Source organism: Ictalurus punctatus, chromosome 2, assembly GCF_001660625.3.
Source record: "Ictalurus punctatus breed USDA103 chromosome 2, Coco_2.0, whole genome shotgun sequence".
Taxonomy (NCBI): domain Eukaryota; kingdom Metazoa; phylum Chordata; class Actinopteri; order Siluriformes; family Ictaluridae; genus Ictalurus; species Ictalurus punctatus.
Window position 1 is genome coordinate 18,744,779 of NC_030417.2, and position 17,934 is coordinate 18,762,712.

The 17,934-nt window shown below is 40.5% G+C and overlaps 1 protein-coding gene across 2 annotated transcripts in view; it reads left to right on the forward strand.

Moving 5' to 3' along the window:
* The first annotated feature begins 901 nt into the window (after positions 1 to 901).
* rbfox1 (RNA binding fox-1 homolog 1) overlaps positions 902 to 17,934 on the forward strand; it is a 325,104-nt gene continuing 308,071 nt past the window's right edge. The window contains exon 1 of one of the 2 annotated variants that reach the window (XM_017459787.3): positions 902 to 999. In XM_017459787.3, the coding sequence (XP_017315276.1) occupies positions 955 to 999 (45 nt within the window). In that variant the 5' untranslated portion in view covers positions 902 to 954. Of the gene's footprint in view, positions 1,229 to 17,934 lie in introns of both variants that reach the window. The other variant, XM_053673512.1, reaches the window with a different exon arrangement.

Below are 17,934 nucleotides of genomic sequence, written 5' to 3' on the forward strand. Positions count from 1 at the left end.
CTGACAGGGCTAATGGGTAATGCAGTCTATTCAATTCAATTCAAGTTTATTTGTATAGCGCTTTCTACAATGGACATTGTCTCAAAGCAGCTTTACAGAAATATATAAACACGGGATACAGATTTTAAGTGTGTGAATTTATCCCAATTGAGCAAGCCGGTGGCGACAGTGGCAAGGAAAATCTCCCTGAGATGTTAAGAAGAAGAAACATTGCGAGGAACCAGACTCAGAAGGGAACCCATCCTCATCTGGGTAACAACGGATAGCGTAAAATTCTAGGGTGGCCGAAACCAGAGCTGACGTGACAACTGGATTGGGTGAGTTGCACATGCTACATCTTTCTGTGTAAATGAAAATCTCCTAGATATAAGTGTACAAAACATAAGCCCAAATGTTGAACTCCGGGCACGTGATACGTGTCACTTACGTTCTGTCAATCAATAAGCGCGACTTCATTATTAATTGCATTATGAGCTGGTAAATCACCACCATTTTTTTTTTTTAGAAAGTTGCATGTGCTAAGTGTAAGAACGTCCTACAAATAAGCGTCTGTAGTAGCGTGCGCCCAAAACTCTAAGGGGGGCGGGGGGGGGGGGGGGGGGGGGGGGCGTAATGGCGCGCGCACTCCAGAGTGACACACGCGCTCATTTGCATCGGCGGCACGTGGCTACGCACCGGCGACCGCCCGCTCGCGCTTCTCTCTCTCTCTCTCTCTCTCTCTCTCTCTCTATTTCTATCTTCCACTCTACATCGCCGTCGCGCGCTCAAAACCGCGTTCACCTCTACCGCCGCCTACGAGAAAAAGACCAGGGAGCCACTTTCTGCTCCTCGCGCCTTTTTTTTTTTAATTTACCCCTTCCCGTTCTGCCCCCACCCCCTTCCTACCCACCACCAGCACGCTTTCCACTTACCGATAAACCCCCCTACCCCCCCTCCTCCTCCTCCTCGACCGCCATGAAATCTTGGCAGCTGATGGCAGTGGCGGGAGATGCCCTTCAGGTAAGACACGCGCGGGGAGAGAAAACGAGAGCGCTCGCGCATAAGAGAGGAAGAGCAGGAGCAGGAGGAGGAAGAGAAGGAGGAGAAGGGATGTGCACGCGAGCGCGGCGGGGACGCATTCCGGTGCGACGCCGTTAAATAAAAAAAGAGGAAGAAAAAAAAGAAAGAAAGAAAAAAAAAGAAAAGAAAACACGCTCCGCGCGCTTCCTTTCTTTTCCCCACACCGGAGGTCAGTGCTCGGTGTTTTGCGATTCGCGGAGGCTCGCGAGTTGGTTTTGTGCACACTTGGCTCGCATGGCATGGGTCCCAAATGCGCGCGCATGTTTAATTTATTGCTGTGTTTGACAAGAGAGAGAAAAAAATCGCACAAGATGATGCACAGATGACGCGTTTGTGTTTTTATTATAAAATTGCATACATATTTTTCTTAAAACTTCTTGAACTACATGCTTAGGATAAATAATGAACTGCACTGTGTATCAGTGATATTTTTGGACACTTGGAAATGATGCATTAATGATGCACTTTAATATTTCTTTTTTTCATACATCGAAGTTGTGCGTTTATTTTGTGTTTAGTGTGTGTGTGTGTGTGTGTGCGCGCGCGCGTGTGTGCTTGTGTGAATGCATTTGCCCTGGCATCACCATGATAACGATTAATGCAGCAGTCCCTGGGAAAAAGGAAAAGAGTTTAGAGTTGACCTTCTGTCAGCCTTTCCGTGTCCAAGGTTAGGGCTGGTTTTTAGGACAGGCACGCACGTGCATGCTTCATTTATTGCTGTGTATTTGATAAGAGAGGGAAAAAATTGCACAAGATGATGCACAAGGACACATTTGTGTTTATTGCGGATTTTATCCTAAAGTTTACAACATTCGCATGATCGCATTGTTTATCAGTGATCACTTTATTGTTTACATTTTTATTGCACGCTCTGGAGTTGGGCATTTATTTATTTATTTGTATTCTTTTGAGTTTCTTTGAGTATGTGTATGTGTGAGTAGATTTGGCATCGTGGATGCTGTAAGGTGATGATTAATATTAGTAGCAGTCAGTGAGAAAACACACACACACAAAATTACAGATTAGTGTCTATCGATGATGCTGAACTGTTTGACCCGAAGAGCATCGTGGCTGCTGCATGATGATTTCGATAATCTTTTTTTGACACAATCTCCGTTTCACACTACGCACCTGAGAACTTGGAATCTCTCTCAACTTTTCACTATATTACAATTTTATGTACCAGCTTGCAGCTGTGAATGTTTTTTCTTTACTGTGACTCTGGATCGAAGATGCTCCATTATTGATTGCTTATTGTTGTTTATTTGTTTATTGGTGCATATCATTATCTGTATCCTAGCAAGTTTGTGGGTCAGCGTTGGAGTCCGTGTACTGTCGCAAAAGTCTGACTCATGGTGTTTTCAAGGAACTTTGAAACACTCGTGTTGAATGCTGCGTCGATAAATCGCAGACGTGGTGCTAGAGAAACAGCAAGACAATAATGACCAAGATCAATACATGTAGCTGTCTCTTTCTCCCGAGTGGCCTAGATTCTCAAGAGCAGGGTGTATGACAGAATGAGAAAAACTTGGACAAACCAAAAGGAGACGTTTATTTAACATCGATGGAAGGATTCTCCAGTGTCGATGTTTTGTAACAGTCAGTGGTAAGGCTGTTACTTTTCTGACAAACTTCAGGACAGAGGAATTGTGATTTCTTTTTTTATCTTATTCAAGAGAGAGGGTTGAATAGGCTTGTGAAGGACGACTGTTTATAGCTGCTGTAACGTAAGTTAGAACTTGTTTCATGGATGTTCCACATCATTAAACTTAACTATAAATGGAAACAAACTATGATGTGTTATCTTTTAACAAATAAGATTTGTAATTGTTGAGAAATAGCTGTGGTGTAAGAGGAGTAAAACACTTCAGGACCTGCTGTTAAAGAAAAATAATCAAATTCAGGGTGGTAGCAGTGACTCTGCTTCATCATGCCACTCCGCCATTGATTATTGTCCTATAATGGCATGTCATGGAATGGTTTATTCCTTACGTAGACCAAACAAAATGACACTGAACAGACATTAAATAGAGCGAGGAAAAAGAATACTACCACTCCTGATACTACTACTACTACTACTACTACTACTAATAATAATAATAATAAAATGTTGAACGTGAATATGAAATCAGTGCAATACTATTCATTATCCAGTCCTTTAATTATATTTATATATTTATATACATTACCTTGTAGTTTAACCAAAAAGAGAATAAAATCAACAGTTAAAACACAAGACGCTCTTTTTTCCCCTCAAGACTTTTTTTTAAAAGACATTAAATCTCTGGCCAAAGAGATGCGACAGTTTTAAAGCCTTGAGGAGTTTTAGAAGCTTTTTAAACATCAAAGTGCCATGCATTAGAGAAAAACAGAAGTAAAGGACGTGCAAAAGCTCTGCATTGTACATGTGCATTAATACATTAGAGAAATTCCTGCCTCGAGTAATAAGAAAGCTGTGTGCGTCAAGGTAAAGTCATGTCTGTAAAGGTTCGCAGATGTCAGCTGAGCTTGTGTCGGGTTTCTTTGTCTGAGCCTGCACTAAATATGTTTCTTTACCGTAAAATGCTATTGTAACATACGTCTGCTTGTGGAAAAGTTAGGTTGTCATTATAATAGTACATTTAATTAGCTTGCAGAACAAGACTTTATTTTCCTGCTAATGGGTCCCTAGTGACGATGGTTTGGAAAGTCATATGACCCAAACAGACTAAATGTGTAGCACACTCTTTCAAAAGCGTTCATTATTTTGAGCAGGAAGCAGCTGCACTCGATAGGGGTGTAAGCAGAGCAGATGAACAGAATGAATAGATAATGTAAACGTTCTAAACTAATACAAATATAGATACAAATAAGAGGTGCGCTATAAGACTTGTTTTAAATACTTAAACAAACAAAAAACAGCGTGGTCAGGGTAAATTATGCTAGTTATTCGGCTATGCTAGTTTCTTTCTATTTTGTGAAAGAGAACGTTGGAAAATATCCTAAATAATACCAAAAATAATAACCTGCATGAGCGGGATAACACCTCTAGTTATGAACTGGAGTGATGTAACTGAGGTTGAGGAACTGTCGAAGCCAGAATTCATAGCAGTGCAGTTGAGGCCACTCCCACTTGAAGTTTAAATCCAGATACATATATAGATAATGGCATTGTGGCAGTGCGCGAAGTCAATAATAATATTGCCTACATATTTTTTTAAAAGTCACTTTATTTACATTCAATCTACAATGATAATTCTATAGCAGCCAGTATATAAAAAAATATACGCAATATTTTGGTGGACGCTATCTTCCACATATCCTGTATAACCTTTTTTTTTGCAGATGTTGTTACATTTGAATATAATTTTACACAAATAAATACAATTAGATTATATTCTCAGGTCCTAAAAATACAGTACATAATGCCACTTTTGCGTCTGTGATCTTGTACCATTAGCTAGAATGACTAGCTAAGGTTCACTGTGCAAGTTAGGTTATTATACAGTGGGGGAAATAAGTATTGGATGTGTCAACATTTTTTTCAGTAAACATATTTCCAATGAGGATATTCACAGGAAATCCACACATATAAATAAATCCAAACATTTTAGTCCATAAATGGAGTTATGTGTAATAAAGCGGAATGACAGAAAAAAAGTATTGAGCACACTAACTGAAATGTATTTAATACATTAAATCCAATTAGTGGAGAAGCCTTTGTTTGTAATGACAGCTTCAAGACGCTTCCTGTAAGAAGAAATTAATCGGCTGCAGTATTCAGGTGTGATTTTGGCCCATTCTTCTAAACATATTGTCTTTAAATCTTGTTCAACTGGATTCAAGTCAGATGATTGACTGGGCCATTCTAACACCTTGATTTTTTTTTTCTCTGAAGCCAATTGAGAGTTTCCTTTGCTGTATGCTTTGGATCGTTGTCCCGCTGGAAGTCCACCCACGTCTCATCTTCATCATCCTGGTGGATGGAAGCAGATTCTTCTCAAGAATCTTCCGGTAAAGGGCTCGATTCATCGTTCTTTCAATTATATTAATTCTGCCAGTACCATGTGATGAAAAACAGCCCCACACCATGATGCTTCCTCCTCCAAACTTCACTGTTGGTATAGTGTTTTTAGGGTGATGTGCAGTGCCATTTCTTCTCCAAACATGGTGTGTAGTATGACAGCCAAAAAGTTCAGTTTTGTTGCTTCCACTTAATAATAATAATGGCCTCAATGGTGCTTACTGGAAGATTCAGAAGTTTTGAAATACGTCTGTATCTGATTCGATATGTTTCGCGACAATAAGGTTGTGAAGGTCTTGGGAGAGCTCTTTGCTTTTACCCATCATGAGATGTTTCTTGTGTGACACCCTGGTAACGAAAAGCCTTTTTATAGACCATCAATTTACTAACCCAGCTGATATTAATTTACACAGATAGGGGGTATAATTACTGACGGATTTCAGCTGGTTCCTTGACTTACCTTGCCTTGGAGAACTGCTTTTTCTTAGTGTGTTAAATACATTATTCCTGTGTCATTCCACTTTATTACACAAAACTTTATTTATGGACTTTAATGTTGTGAATTTTTATATTTGCAGATTTAGATTCAGTTAATACTGATATCTGGTGAAAATTTCATTTGAATACCCTTTTTGGAAATATATTTACTGAAAAAAATGTTGAAGCATTCAATAATTTCCCAGCTGTATGTAGTTAAGGATTGTGTTGGGTCTAAGGGGCCGAGTTGGACCCAATTTCAGTCCGGCTAAGTCCAGAAAGTAATTAAATTGAAAAAAAGATTTAAAATTGCAATTGTAAACTAAACCCTGAGCTGATAAATTAATATTTTAACCTTCACAAACCAATGGCAACATAAATGTAACAAAAAATACCACTATTACATCTTACCATTGCCATTTAATATTTTTATTTCATGTCAACAGCACCTCAACTAGCTTCCTATCAAAAATGGTTTCAGTGAAAAAAGGGTTATTATGGTGTATGTAGAACTTTTATTATATTCAAAGTTTAGGAAAATACAAATGAACCTGTTTTGTTATTGTATCACACTATATTATGTCCTCCAGTTCGAGTTGACATTTCAGTGATTTGATGCGTCTCCCCACAGTTATATAGGCTGAGAAAGAGAGAGTACAGAGTAGAAGTACATTAGGAGCATGTCATAACAACAAGCTTCATGCTTTATTACTGCTTTTAATCTGTCTATGAATCACAACAAACTCATTTCTGAGTATAGCTCTGTTCTTGTAACTTTTTTCATTTGAATTCCTGAAATAAAAAAAAAATCAGTGTATGATATTTACTACATATACAGTTATTCTTCTTAAATATACTGAATTTATTCAGTCAAATGAGTGAGTGAGTGATTTCCTCTTAGTCTTTTGTTACTGGATTAACATTAATGACACAGACAGCAGCAGGTTTATTAGACAGCTGTAACTTTAAGATCTAATGCACAGATCCAATATACTGTACTGACACACCTCTGATTTTACCCCCAACTGTTTACATTCATTTAAGACATAACCCACTGTGTTTGCATGAATTCTTGGCCAGACCTGCATTTTTACATGATGTGTGTGTTTATTTGACAGTCCAAGCGTAATAAGTGCTAAAGAGAACTCAATTCAGTACTCGCACGATGAGGCGGCTTTCTGTGTGCGCTTCACGTGTGTGTGTGAACAGAAAGCCCCTGGTCTTTTCAAACTATAAATACAAAGAACAAAAATAACTTAAATAAATAACTAAATAACTTCAGGTCAAAAGGCCATTAAAAATTGTAAATAAAAATATAGAACAAAATATAAATATATAAAACAATAAAACATTGAAAAACACTTAAAATAAAAACAGTATAAACATAGTACAAACTATATAACTAAAAACTGATTTTCTAGTTTTCTTTGGGAACTAAACCCACATTATAATGCTAGTGTTCATCAGCAGCCTTTAAGCATTGATTCTATATAAATACTGCTTACGGGCCTCCATAACTAAATAACTAAATAATAAAGCATTCTGTTATTTACTTATACTTAAACAAACAATCATCATTATCTGATCCAACTAATTCTCGTTATTTCTCTTTCTTTTTTCACTTTTGAGTTAAAGTCCTCTTCATTTTCCTTCATTGATGTTTGTTTTCTGAAAACATTACCTTTGAAAAGTTGATGAGAATGACATGGGGCCCCTTTCAGGAGGTTTCCGACTGTCATGTCATTGCAAGTCATCCATTGTAACTACAGTTGCCACAGTTTGTGACATTGCTGTGGATTAAAGTTTGTCAGCCCTCAGGGGACCCCTAACATCCTGAAGCCCCAAGCAGTTGTCTGCCTTGCCTGTTCACAAGCAGCACCCCTGCTTGTTATCTTAATTTTATGTTGTTATTTATTTTTTATCTTTCTTTTCACATGACATAGCCTCAATGTCCGAGTCCGTGCCAAGTTCGAGTACAAATTTACCCGAGTGTGTGACAAGTCCAAGTTCGTGCATAATTGAGTCCGGGATCGAGTACCCCAGCTTTAACCCCAGTTAAGGATGTAACTTGATATATATATATATATATATATATATATATATATATATATATATATATATATGTGTGTGTGTGTGTATGTATGTATGTATATATATATGTATGTATGTTTGTATGTATGTGTGTGTGTGTATATATATATATATATATATATATATATATATATATATATATATATATAATATGAAGCAGCAACACTGTCTTCTTTAAGGATGAGAAGAAAATAAAAAAATAAAAAATCTGGGTTTATACAAATGCAGAAGTCACAAGATTTTTGTTTTTCACTCTGTGAGTGTCTTTCTAATTAGCTGATAAATTGAGGTTTGGTGTGTTAGTGATAAGTTTAGGTGTTAAACTCATTAAAAAACAACTGGCTCAAAAAAAATATGAATAATTGGAGTGTACATAAGGGACTTCAAAGTGAGGATGCCCACGGCACCAGTGTGTAGAAAACCAGCTCATTCGAGGAGCCTTTCGATGGATGGACACTTTGGTCCTGTGATTATTTTTTCCTGCGTTCAAGTTCAAGTAGGGATCATGTTCTATTTAATTTCTAGTGATTGTTAGCCTAATTAACAAATTCAGATGTAACTGCTCAGAACTCAGATAATTAACATTGCAAAACAATTCTTTGGTCAAAACTTTTTTCTAAAAGCTGCCAATAGGATGATACCAAACTCATGTTACAGCTACAAATACGTTTGTAGCGATGGTGAAACTTTAACAAAAAGAAAACTGCGCAGAAACAAACCTCATTCCCTCAAGCACACTGAAGTACGTTTGTGTTCATTTTCTGCGCTGGCTGATGAAGAAAAACTACGTTCGATTTTCTTTAATCACGGATTTATTGTTAGAGGATCTTCGTCGTATAATTGGGCATGGAGAACACACGTTATGACACTCATTGTTTAAACGGTTACAGATTGAACCCTGTACTATACATCCACCAAATATCCTTTAAAAACCTCTTTGTGTTGTAATTGTAGTTCCAGGAGATTTGAAACACTCATCCAGGACACGTGTAATGTTTTCAGATCCAGGTTTAAATTAAACTCCTTTACAGACCTGGCGCGATATTAGTGCTCACACCGCTATTCGTCTCAACCCAAATAACCCAGCTGTATAATCTGTGAAATCCACTTTTATCTTATGTTTTTCCTGGTGCATGTTTAGCAGTAAAATGATTACTAATCACCTTCTGTAGGACTTCATATGCCGCTAGCATCATCAGTACGTAATCCATCATGGTAACAGTAAAACTGATGACGATGCAATAAAAGGTTACAGGTTTCTGTCTAGCTGATGAATAGACCTCAGGTTTGTTATTAAACATCTGAGTGCTGCGTTGAAAAAAAAAGGTACTCCCTAGATCAGTTCACTAGGAAGACGTCAACAATGTAGGGATTATTCGTTTTCATGTGTAATTGTTTCCCTAGGGACCACTCATTCACATTAAAATGTGTGACTGATTAAAATGTGTGTACTGTGGAAAAAAACGGTGTGAAATTTTCTATTAACAGATGTTTATTTAGCGTTTTATCAAAGGAGTCTCCAGTGTCAGCGCTTTGTAACAGTCAGAGGTAAAGCTTTTTTTTGTGGTTTCTCATTAACACGATGACAAGCTGCAGGGTTTTTTTTTTTTTTAGAAATGCTGGTGAGGGAACGACCATTTATGCTGTAACGTAAATGATAACGTGAAATCTGGCTTAAAACGTGAACGGATAAAAAGTACGATGTGTTGTTCTTTAATATGGAAAAAAAATCTTTGGAAATTTAAAATACTACAGGAATTCTTCTTCTTCTAATTATTATTATTATTATTATTATTATTATTATTATTATTATTATTAATTTTACGGTCAGAGCAGATAATTAAAAAATCTTTCCAATTCGATCCCAGTCAAGGTCATTGTGACGTTGTTGATGTAAATTACTCATGCTGTCCCACTGTATCTGTTTATTAAGGTACAGAATTGACCATGTTGAACTTTCGCTTCGACAACTTATAGATTTATTGATTTATTTATTTTGATATCTTTATTTTAATAGCTCTTTCTTTCTTGTTTGAATATCTTGATTAATCAAAGCTGTACTCCATTGTTCTTTATTGTTTATTTACACGTTTTCATTATGAAAAGCTTTATTTCCCCCACGCAGACGTGCACCGGAGCGTGTTTCCCACAGGTTTTCCAAACAGGAATATTATCCAGCTGAGCCCAAAAGATGCTCTTTTCGAAATGCCAACAGGGGTTTGACAACAAACAGTGTGCGAACGTCGACGGCCGGGACACGGTGCCAGTGGTGCGGCAGAACAATGCGCCAACATTCATGAGACGGCAGTATGTCCCGAAGCCTGTGTGCATTTTCTCTGATTCCCTAAACACTTCGTGAGCATATTTATCCACCTAGAATGACAAAGACTTTGTACAGGCCAGATGATGCTACATGGTTCTGTAGAGTGATCAGTCTTTCTACATGGTTAATACATATTAAATAGTTTGCTCAGAGCAAAGCGTGTTTGCAGTGAAAAAATGGAGCAGCAGTAATCAGTAATTCTTTAATAATAATAATAATATGAAGAAGAATTTCCATAATTTTCTTACATTTTTCTTAATTATCTTTCACTCAAGAACCAGATTGCCAGCAGATTTGTAGTAACACAGAGTAAACACTTGCGACTGAGCACGATCATTGCCGGCTTTGTGGATGATTATTAGATACACTATCTATTGTCATGGCGCTGGCTGATTTGAGTTGTAATAGATTATCAGTCTTGCTCGTGTAACATCTGGGGGGTGGCTAATTGCCAAGTGGAGCGAATCCACTAATCACGTTACACAAAACAGGAAAAATTAGCAGCACAACATTCATCAAATTTTATGATCCTTCCAATTTCTTACAGATCATTTTTAACTGTCAAGAACATGACAGTTGGATATTAGCATCTAAAACACCTTATACTGAAATATACCTGAGGTAAGTTTCCGCATTATTGAAAACCACAGCGTTGTTGAATTCTCGATTTTGATTGGTCAGAAGGAATTGATTGATTTTCTATAACTCAGGTTTACAGTATGTTAATGTGCTTGTTCTGATAAATAACTGCAAGTTTTTTCCTCACGTGGAGATTTTCATTCAATATTTACAGAAGGAGTCTCCTGTGTCAGCACTTTCTAAGAGTCAGAGATAAAGCTGTAACTTTAAGTTTTCCGACAACTTCAGGACAGAAAGGTTTACACTTTGTGGTTTCTTGGTACTACAAACGGATAAAAAAAAAAAGTATGCTGTGTTGTAAATGAAAAATTGTAAGCTTTGGCAAATTGTTGTGGTATAAGAGAAATAAAACACTTCAGGACATGCTGTTATAAGAAATTAATCCACTTTAAGGTGGTAACAGTGACTCCGCTTCATCACACCGCCTCGTCATTGATTATTTTCCATAAACAGCACAACACAGAGTGTGTTATTTCTTACATATTGACTGGAAAGGTGTTAGAAAGACAACATTTGTGTATGTCTGTTCATGTGACCTTTCATTTCAGGCAACCATTTACACCTGGAAATTAGAAACATGATAGTAAAGTAACCATAAAATGGATAAATAAATAAAATTATTAATAATGAACAGCATAAAGAATGCAGTTGTAAAAGCGGACAAGAATTTGGAATTTTTAAAGAATTGGGACTACTTTTATACGCAGAGTGATTTGTATATGGCGCATGAATACAGCAGAACCTTCAGCACTACTTTTTACTCCAGGATGGAAAACTGAATACAACTCCATAACAACAGTTTTTTTGTTGTTGTAAGTGGTTTCTTCCGTCTGCGCCTTTATCGTTCAATTTTAAGGTAGCCTACTTCCTGTTTGAGTTTATTAATAAGTAGCCTTATAAATTACTTTGAGGTAAACAGGGTTTTTCTCAGTGCAGGGAAACATAAACAGTGGGTAAAAATAAGTGTTGAATGTGACAACTTTTATTTTTCAGTAAATATATTTCCAATAAGAGTATTCACATGAAATTTTCAGCAGACATCAGTATTAACTCAAGAAATCTGCAAATATAAAGAATTCACAACATTAAAGTCCATAAATAAAGTTATGAGTACTAAAGTGGAATGACACAGGAAAAAAGTATTGAACACGCTAAGAAAACCAACTGAAATCCATAAGTAGTTATACCCCCTGTCTGTGCAAATTAATATCAGTTAGTAAATTGATGGTCTATAAAAAGGCTTTTCGTTACCAAGGTGTCACACAAGAAACATCTCATGATGGGTAAAAGCAAAGAGCTCTCCCAAAACCTTTGCAAACTTATTGTTGCGAAACATATTAATGGAATCAGATACAGACTTTGAAAACTTCTGAATCTTCCAGTAAAAACCACTGGGGTCATTATCCGTAAGTGGAAGCAACATCACTCCATCATCAACCAGCCACACACAGGAGCGCCGCACAAGATTTCTGATCAGGGAGTCAGAAGAATAGTCAGAAGAGTAGCCCAAGAGCCGAAAACCACTCGGAAAGCGCTCCAGAAACACTTAGAGGTAGCAGGTGCCATCGTCACAGAGAAAATGTCGGGGTTATGCATGTAACCCTGTTCCCTGAGAAGGGAACGAGACGTTGCATTTAGCATAACAGTATGGGGAGTGCCTTGCGCGAGTGACCGGTATCTGAAGCTTGTGTAAAATCATGCCTCTACTTATAGGCCTGCCATGATCAGGTGACGTGGCAATTAAGCGAATCGCATGATATATATATGTGTATATATATATATATATATATATATATATATATATATATATATATATATATATATATATGGCTCCTGTGAACCAGCCTCTATTATCTGAAGGGAAGACGCAATTCACAGGCCTGCCCTGGTATGACAGAGCTAAGCAACGTCTCGTTCCCTTCTCAGGGAACAGGGTTACATGCATAACACCAACGTTCCTTTTCAAATGGAACTTTGACGTTGCTTTTAGCATAACAGTATGGGATCGGGAATACCCACTCCGTCATACCGAGGGTACGGCCTGTTCAGAAAGACCCAAGCCCGAGGGTCACTGCAAGACACTCGAGCCCGGGGTGGAATGAATATCCAGGCTGTAATAATGAATGAATGTGTGTGGCGTAGACCATCCTGCAGCAGCACACACATCCTGCAAGGATACCCCTTTGGTCAAAGCCTTCGAGGAGGCGACTGCCCTAGTGGAATGATCTCTTATGCCCAGAGGCGTGGTGAGACCGCGCGCCTCGTAAGCCATAGAGATTGCTTCCACTATCCAGTTAGGGATGCGCTGCTTTGACACAGCATCACCTTTACTGTCGCTGCCAAAGCAGACCAGCAGCTGCTCCGACTTACACCACTGGCCGGAGCGGTGGACGTAAGTACAGAGAGCCCTTACTGGACACAGCAGGTGCATCCTCTCTTGTTCCAGTGTGAGGAACGGAGGAGGGCAGAAAGCCTGCAACACCACTGGGTGGGCAGCCGATGTAGGCACTTTAGGAATATAATCTGGCCTAGGATACAGGAAGGCCTTGGCTAATCCAGGGGCAAAGTGAAGGCAGGAAGGGGCAACAGAGAGAGCTTGTAGACCTCCCACTTGCTTGAGAAATGTCAGGGCCAGTAGAAGAGCTACCTTTAGAGTCAGAAGCTTCTCAGAGGCTGACTCTAAGGGCTCAAATGGGGCCCCTGACAGACCTTCCAAGACCACAAAAAAGGTCCCAGGAAGGTATGCGCGGCCTGCAGATGGGCCTCAGCCATCTGACACCACATATGAACCTTGAAGTTAGAGGATGTTGCCCCACATAGGCTCCATCAACTGGGGCGTGGCTGGCCAAAACAGCGGCCACGTAACCCTGATTGTAGAAGGAATAAACCCTGCTGAGAAATGTTCTTGTAAGAACTCCAGGACTGTAGCTATTGCGCAGTTCACTGGGTCTAGCTGAAGTTCCTCACACCACAAGACAAAAAGCCACCACTTGAGCGCATACAATTTTCTTGTGGATGGTGCTCTAGTGTTTAACATGGTCTCTACAACCTCAGTTGTGAGACCAGAATCTCTGAGCTGGTGCCCATCTGGGGCCAGACCCACAGTTTCCATAGTCCTGGCCGAAGAGGGATAAATCAGCCCTCCAGCTTGAGACAGTAGATCCCTGCAGATGGGAATCTCCCAAGGAGTACCGTCGAGCAGGGAAATTATCTCAGAGAACCATATTCAAGCTGGCCAATAAGGTGCTACTAGCAGCAGACATAGACGGTCTTGGCGAACTCTTGCTAGAACTTGTGGGAGCAGAGCGGGAAATATATATATGGGAAAAAGCATATAGACGTGACCTCGGCCACGTGTGCACCATGGCGTCCAGCCCCAATAGTGTGGGAGGAATGAGGGCAAACCACAGCGGGCAGTGTGTTGTCTCCTCGGAGGCGAACACATCCACTTCCGCTTGTCCGAACCGCCACCATATTGTGGATGGAGCTTCCAACCCCCAGGCCTCAGCCCCTGCCTCGACAGGATGTCTGCCCCTACATTCCGGCTGCCCAGAATGTACATTGCACTCACTGACAAGAACTTTCCCGCTGCCCAGAACAGGATTAGTTGTGCCTGCCTGAACCGGGAGCGTGAATGTAACCCTCCCTGGTGGTTGATATATGAGACCACCACTGTGTTGTCTGACACAACTAGCACATGGTGATCTCTCAACTGAGGAAGAAAGAATTTCAGTGCTAGGAATACGGCCCGCATCTCTAGGCGATTTATATGCCACTCCAGATGAGGGCCGCTCCAAAGACCGTGAGCTGGACAGCCATTTAAGACTGCACACCAGCCAGTGAGGGACGCATCTGTCATTACCATCTTGCAGTAAGGAGACACCCCTAGAGTGTGACCCAAGGCTAGAAACTGCAGGCACCTCCAAATACTCAGAGCACGTAGGCATTGCCACGTGACACTGATTACTCTCAGAGGTTTCATCCTTGGATGAAACCCCCAACTTTTCAGCCACCAGTAAACGGTCTCATGTGCAATAGGCCCAACGGTATGACGTTGGCTGCTGCTGCGATAAGGCCCAACAGTCTCTCGTAGAGACTGGAGGGGATGCCCAAACCTAGCTTTATCTTGCTCAAAGTTGATAGGATCGATCCTACGCATGTTGGGGATTGAAACACCCTCATCGTAGTAGAATCCCATGTAACCCCTAGAAAAGTTGTCCTCTGCACTGGAGAAAGCATACTTTTCTTGAGGTTAAACCTGAGCCCCAAGCTCCTCATGTGGGCGAGATCAACATCTCGATGTTGAACTGCTTGTTCCCTGGATCGTGCTAGAGTTAATTAGTCATCCAGGTAGTTTAGTACACAGATGCTCTGGAGCCGCCAGGGAGCCAGAGCAGCATCCATGCACTTTGTGAAGGTGCGAGGGGATAAGCTAGCCCGAAGGGAAGAACCCGAAATTGGTATGTGTCGTCTCCAAATGCAAACCTCAGGAACTTCCTGTGGCTGGGCAATAATCCTATGTGGGAATATGCCTCTTTCAGATCTATTGTCACAAACCAGTCCTCGAACTGAATCTGTGGCACGATAAGTTTGAGCGTCAGCATTTTGAACCTGTATGTCTGAAGAGTATGGTTCACATGACGCAGATCTAAAATTGGCCGCATACTCCCATCTTTTTAGTGGACCAGGAAATAACGGCTGTAAAAACCTCGAGAGAGAATGGGGTACATGTTCTATGTCCCCTTTGTCCAAAAGGGAACTTACTTATTGCGCTAATGTTGGGCTCTGGTCTGTGCTGACTACTGTGGTGAGCACATCTCTGAACTGGGGGGGGTCGAGCTATAAACTGGACCTGGTAACCCTTTTCTACGGTAGACAGAACCCATGGAGACACATTTGGCAGTAGTTTCCACGCTGCCTGATGGTCTTTTAGTGACGTTAACTATTCCACATTCTATTGAAGGGAAAGCATCAGATTTTTGTTGCCCTGTGACAGCTCACTGACCAGAGAACACTGAAAACTTGGGGACTACCTTGGATAGGGGAGGCCCTACAGTAGCAATGGGGGCTACCTGCCCTAACAACCTCATGTCCCCTGATACGTCCCTCAGGACCGCTCTTCTTTGCCTGCTTGGCCTTTATGACCATTCTCAGATCAGGCCTAGTAGCAGACCGCGACTGTGGCTGCCTGGTTCCCCAGCTGTCTGCGGGGGTTGGCGGGCTGCCATACTCGCCTTCTGCGAGTATGACTACTACAAGCAAGACTACTACTGCATATGCCTTGCCCACCAATGCCACGGTGGCCTTACACGGTGGTTTGGATGGCAAAGCCGTCCCCCCTAATTACCAATTGTCGATGGAGAGAGATAGCTCGCAAGCGCCTCCTCCACCTTCTGCATAGCTGAATAGCCATGCCGTTCATTCCCCACAATGACTGTATGATCCAACATCGCGGGGTTATAAATATGGCTTATGCATGGTTTTCCCCCAAAAGCCTGATATTTTGTCATGCACTTCTAGAAGAAAGGGGAGTTTCTGTAGTGTGAGGGATTTACTTTAACTGGGGAGAAAAACGCTCATCCAGCCTTAGTAATCACTTCAAGCAGCTCTTTATAAGCTGCTCTTTATATGCTGTTTTTAGCACATCCTTCTGGCTCCTTGGAGTCCGAGAGGAATTATTACTATTATTTTTGTGTGTGTTTTTATTCCACTTTTTTCCCCCCATTTGGCTTTCCATAGTGGAAGGAGGAGTCGCGACGCAAGCTCCAAAATCCAGCGGAGAGCCGAACCCGGAAGACAGAGCAAGAGATAGAGCAGTGCTCGTCTCCGGCTCTTCTTCTGGATCCATAAGAGATCCCACGAACCTGAGACGGCTAGCTGCCTTGGCAGCGGCCAGCCCAAATCCGCGAGGCTCTGAAACCCAACTCGCTTCGGCTTCCGAGAAGAGTGCGTCGCGAGCCGAGCTGCTTAATGTAGGTGTTACCATGCGCAGCCTCTCGAGGCTGCCATCGCATGCTACACTCCTAAACACTTCACCCAGAAAGTGTGCGCTATTCCCCGTGATGAAACGGGAGCAAGGTGTAACACACTTTATGAATTCTTTCTCGCTCATTACTTCCCTTTGTTTTCTTTTTTTTTTTCTAAAAAAGGGATAGAAAACTTTAGAGATTTTGAGAACATATAGAGTAGAAATGAAGCGTTTTTTGTCACACAAACAACAGACATGCAGTCTCACTGAAGATAATAAGGCTAGCGGCATGGTTCACAGGTGCCATATATATATATATATATATCATGCTTACTTGCCACATCACCTGATCATGGCAGGCCTATAAGTAAAGGCATGCTTTTACACAAGCTTCAGATACTGGTCACATGCGCAAGGTGCTCCCCATACTGTTATGCTAAATGCAACGTCGAAGTTCCCTTTGAAAGGGAACACTAGGCAATGCACTCCACTACTCACGCTCACCTCGCAAGTCTCCATTACTAAAGAAAAGGCATGTTGAAGCTCATTTAAAGTTTGCCACAACTCATTTAGACAAGAATATGAAATACTGGGAGAGTGTAGTCTGGTCAGATGAGGGCAAAATTTTAATTTTTGGCTGTCATACTACACACCATGTTTGGAGAAGAAATGGCACTGCACATCACCCTATTATCACTACTCCCAACAGTGAAGTTTGGAGGTGGAAGCATCATGGTGTGGGGCTGTTTTTCATCGCATGGTACTGGCAAACTTCATATAATTGAAGGAACGATGAATGGAGCCCTTTACTGAGAGATTCTTAAGAAGAATCTACTTCCATCCACCAGGATGATGAAGATGAGACGTGGGTGGACCTTCCAGCAGGACAATGATCCAAAGCATACAGCAAAGGAAACTCTCAATTGGTTTCAGAGAAAAATGTTCTAAAAAATGTTCTAAAAACATTAGAATGACCCAGTCAATTACCTGACTTGAATCCAGTTGAACAAGATTTAAAGACAATATGTTTAGAAGAATGGGCCAAAATCACACCTGAATACTGCAGCCCATTAATTTCTTCATACAGGAAGCGTCTTGAAGCTATTACAAACAAAGGCTTCTCCACTAAGTATTAAATAAATTTCAGTTAGTGTGTTCAATACTTTTTTCCTGTGTCATTCCGAGTTAATACTGATGTCTGGTTAAAATTTCATTTGAATAAATGTTGACGTGTTCAATACTTATTTCCCCCACTGTAGAGATTCTCAGTGCTCTGTGAATAGAGATTCAAAGCAAAACCTTGGAGTATCCCTTTAATAGGGGCGTAATTAACAATGTCTTACATTATGCTGTAATTATCTTTACCATTTTCAT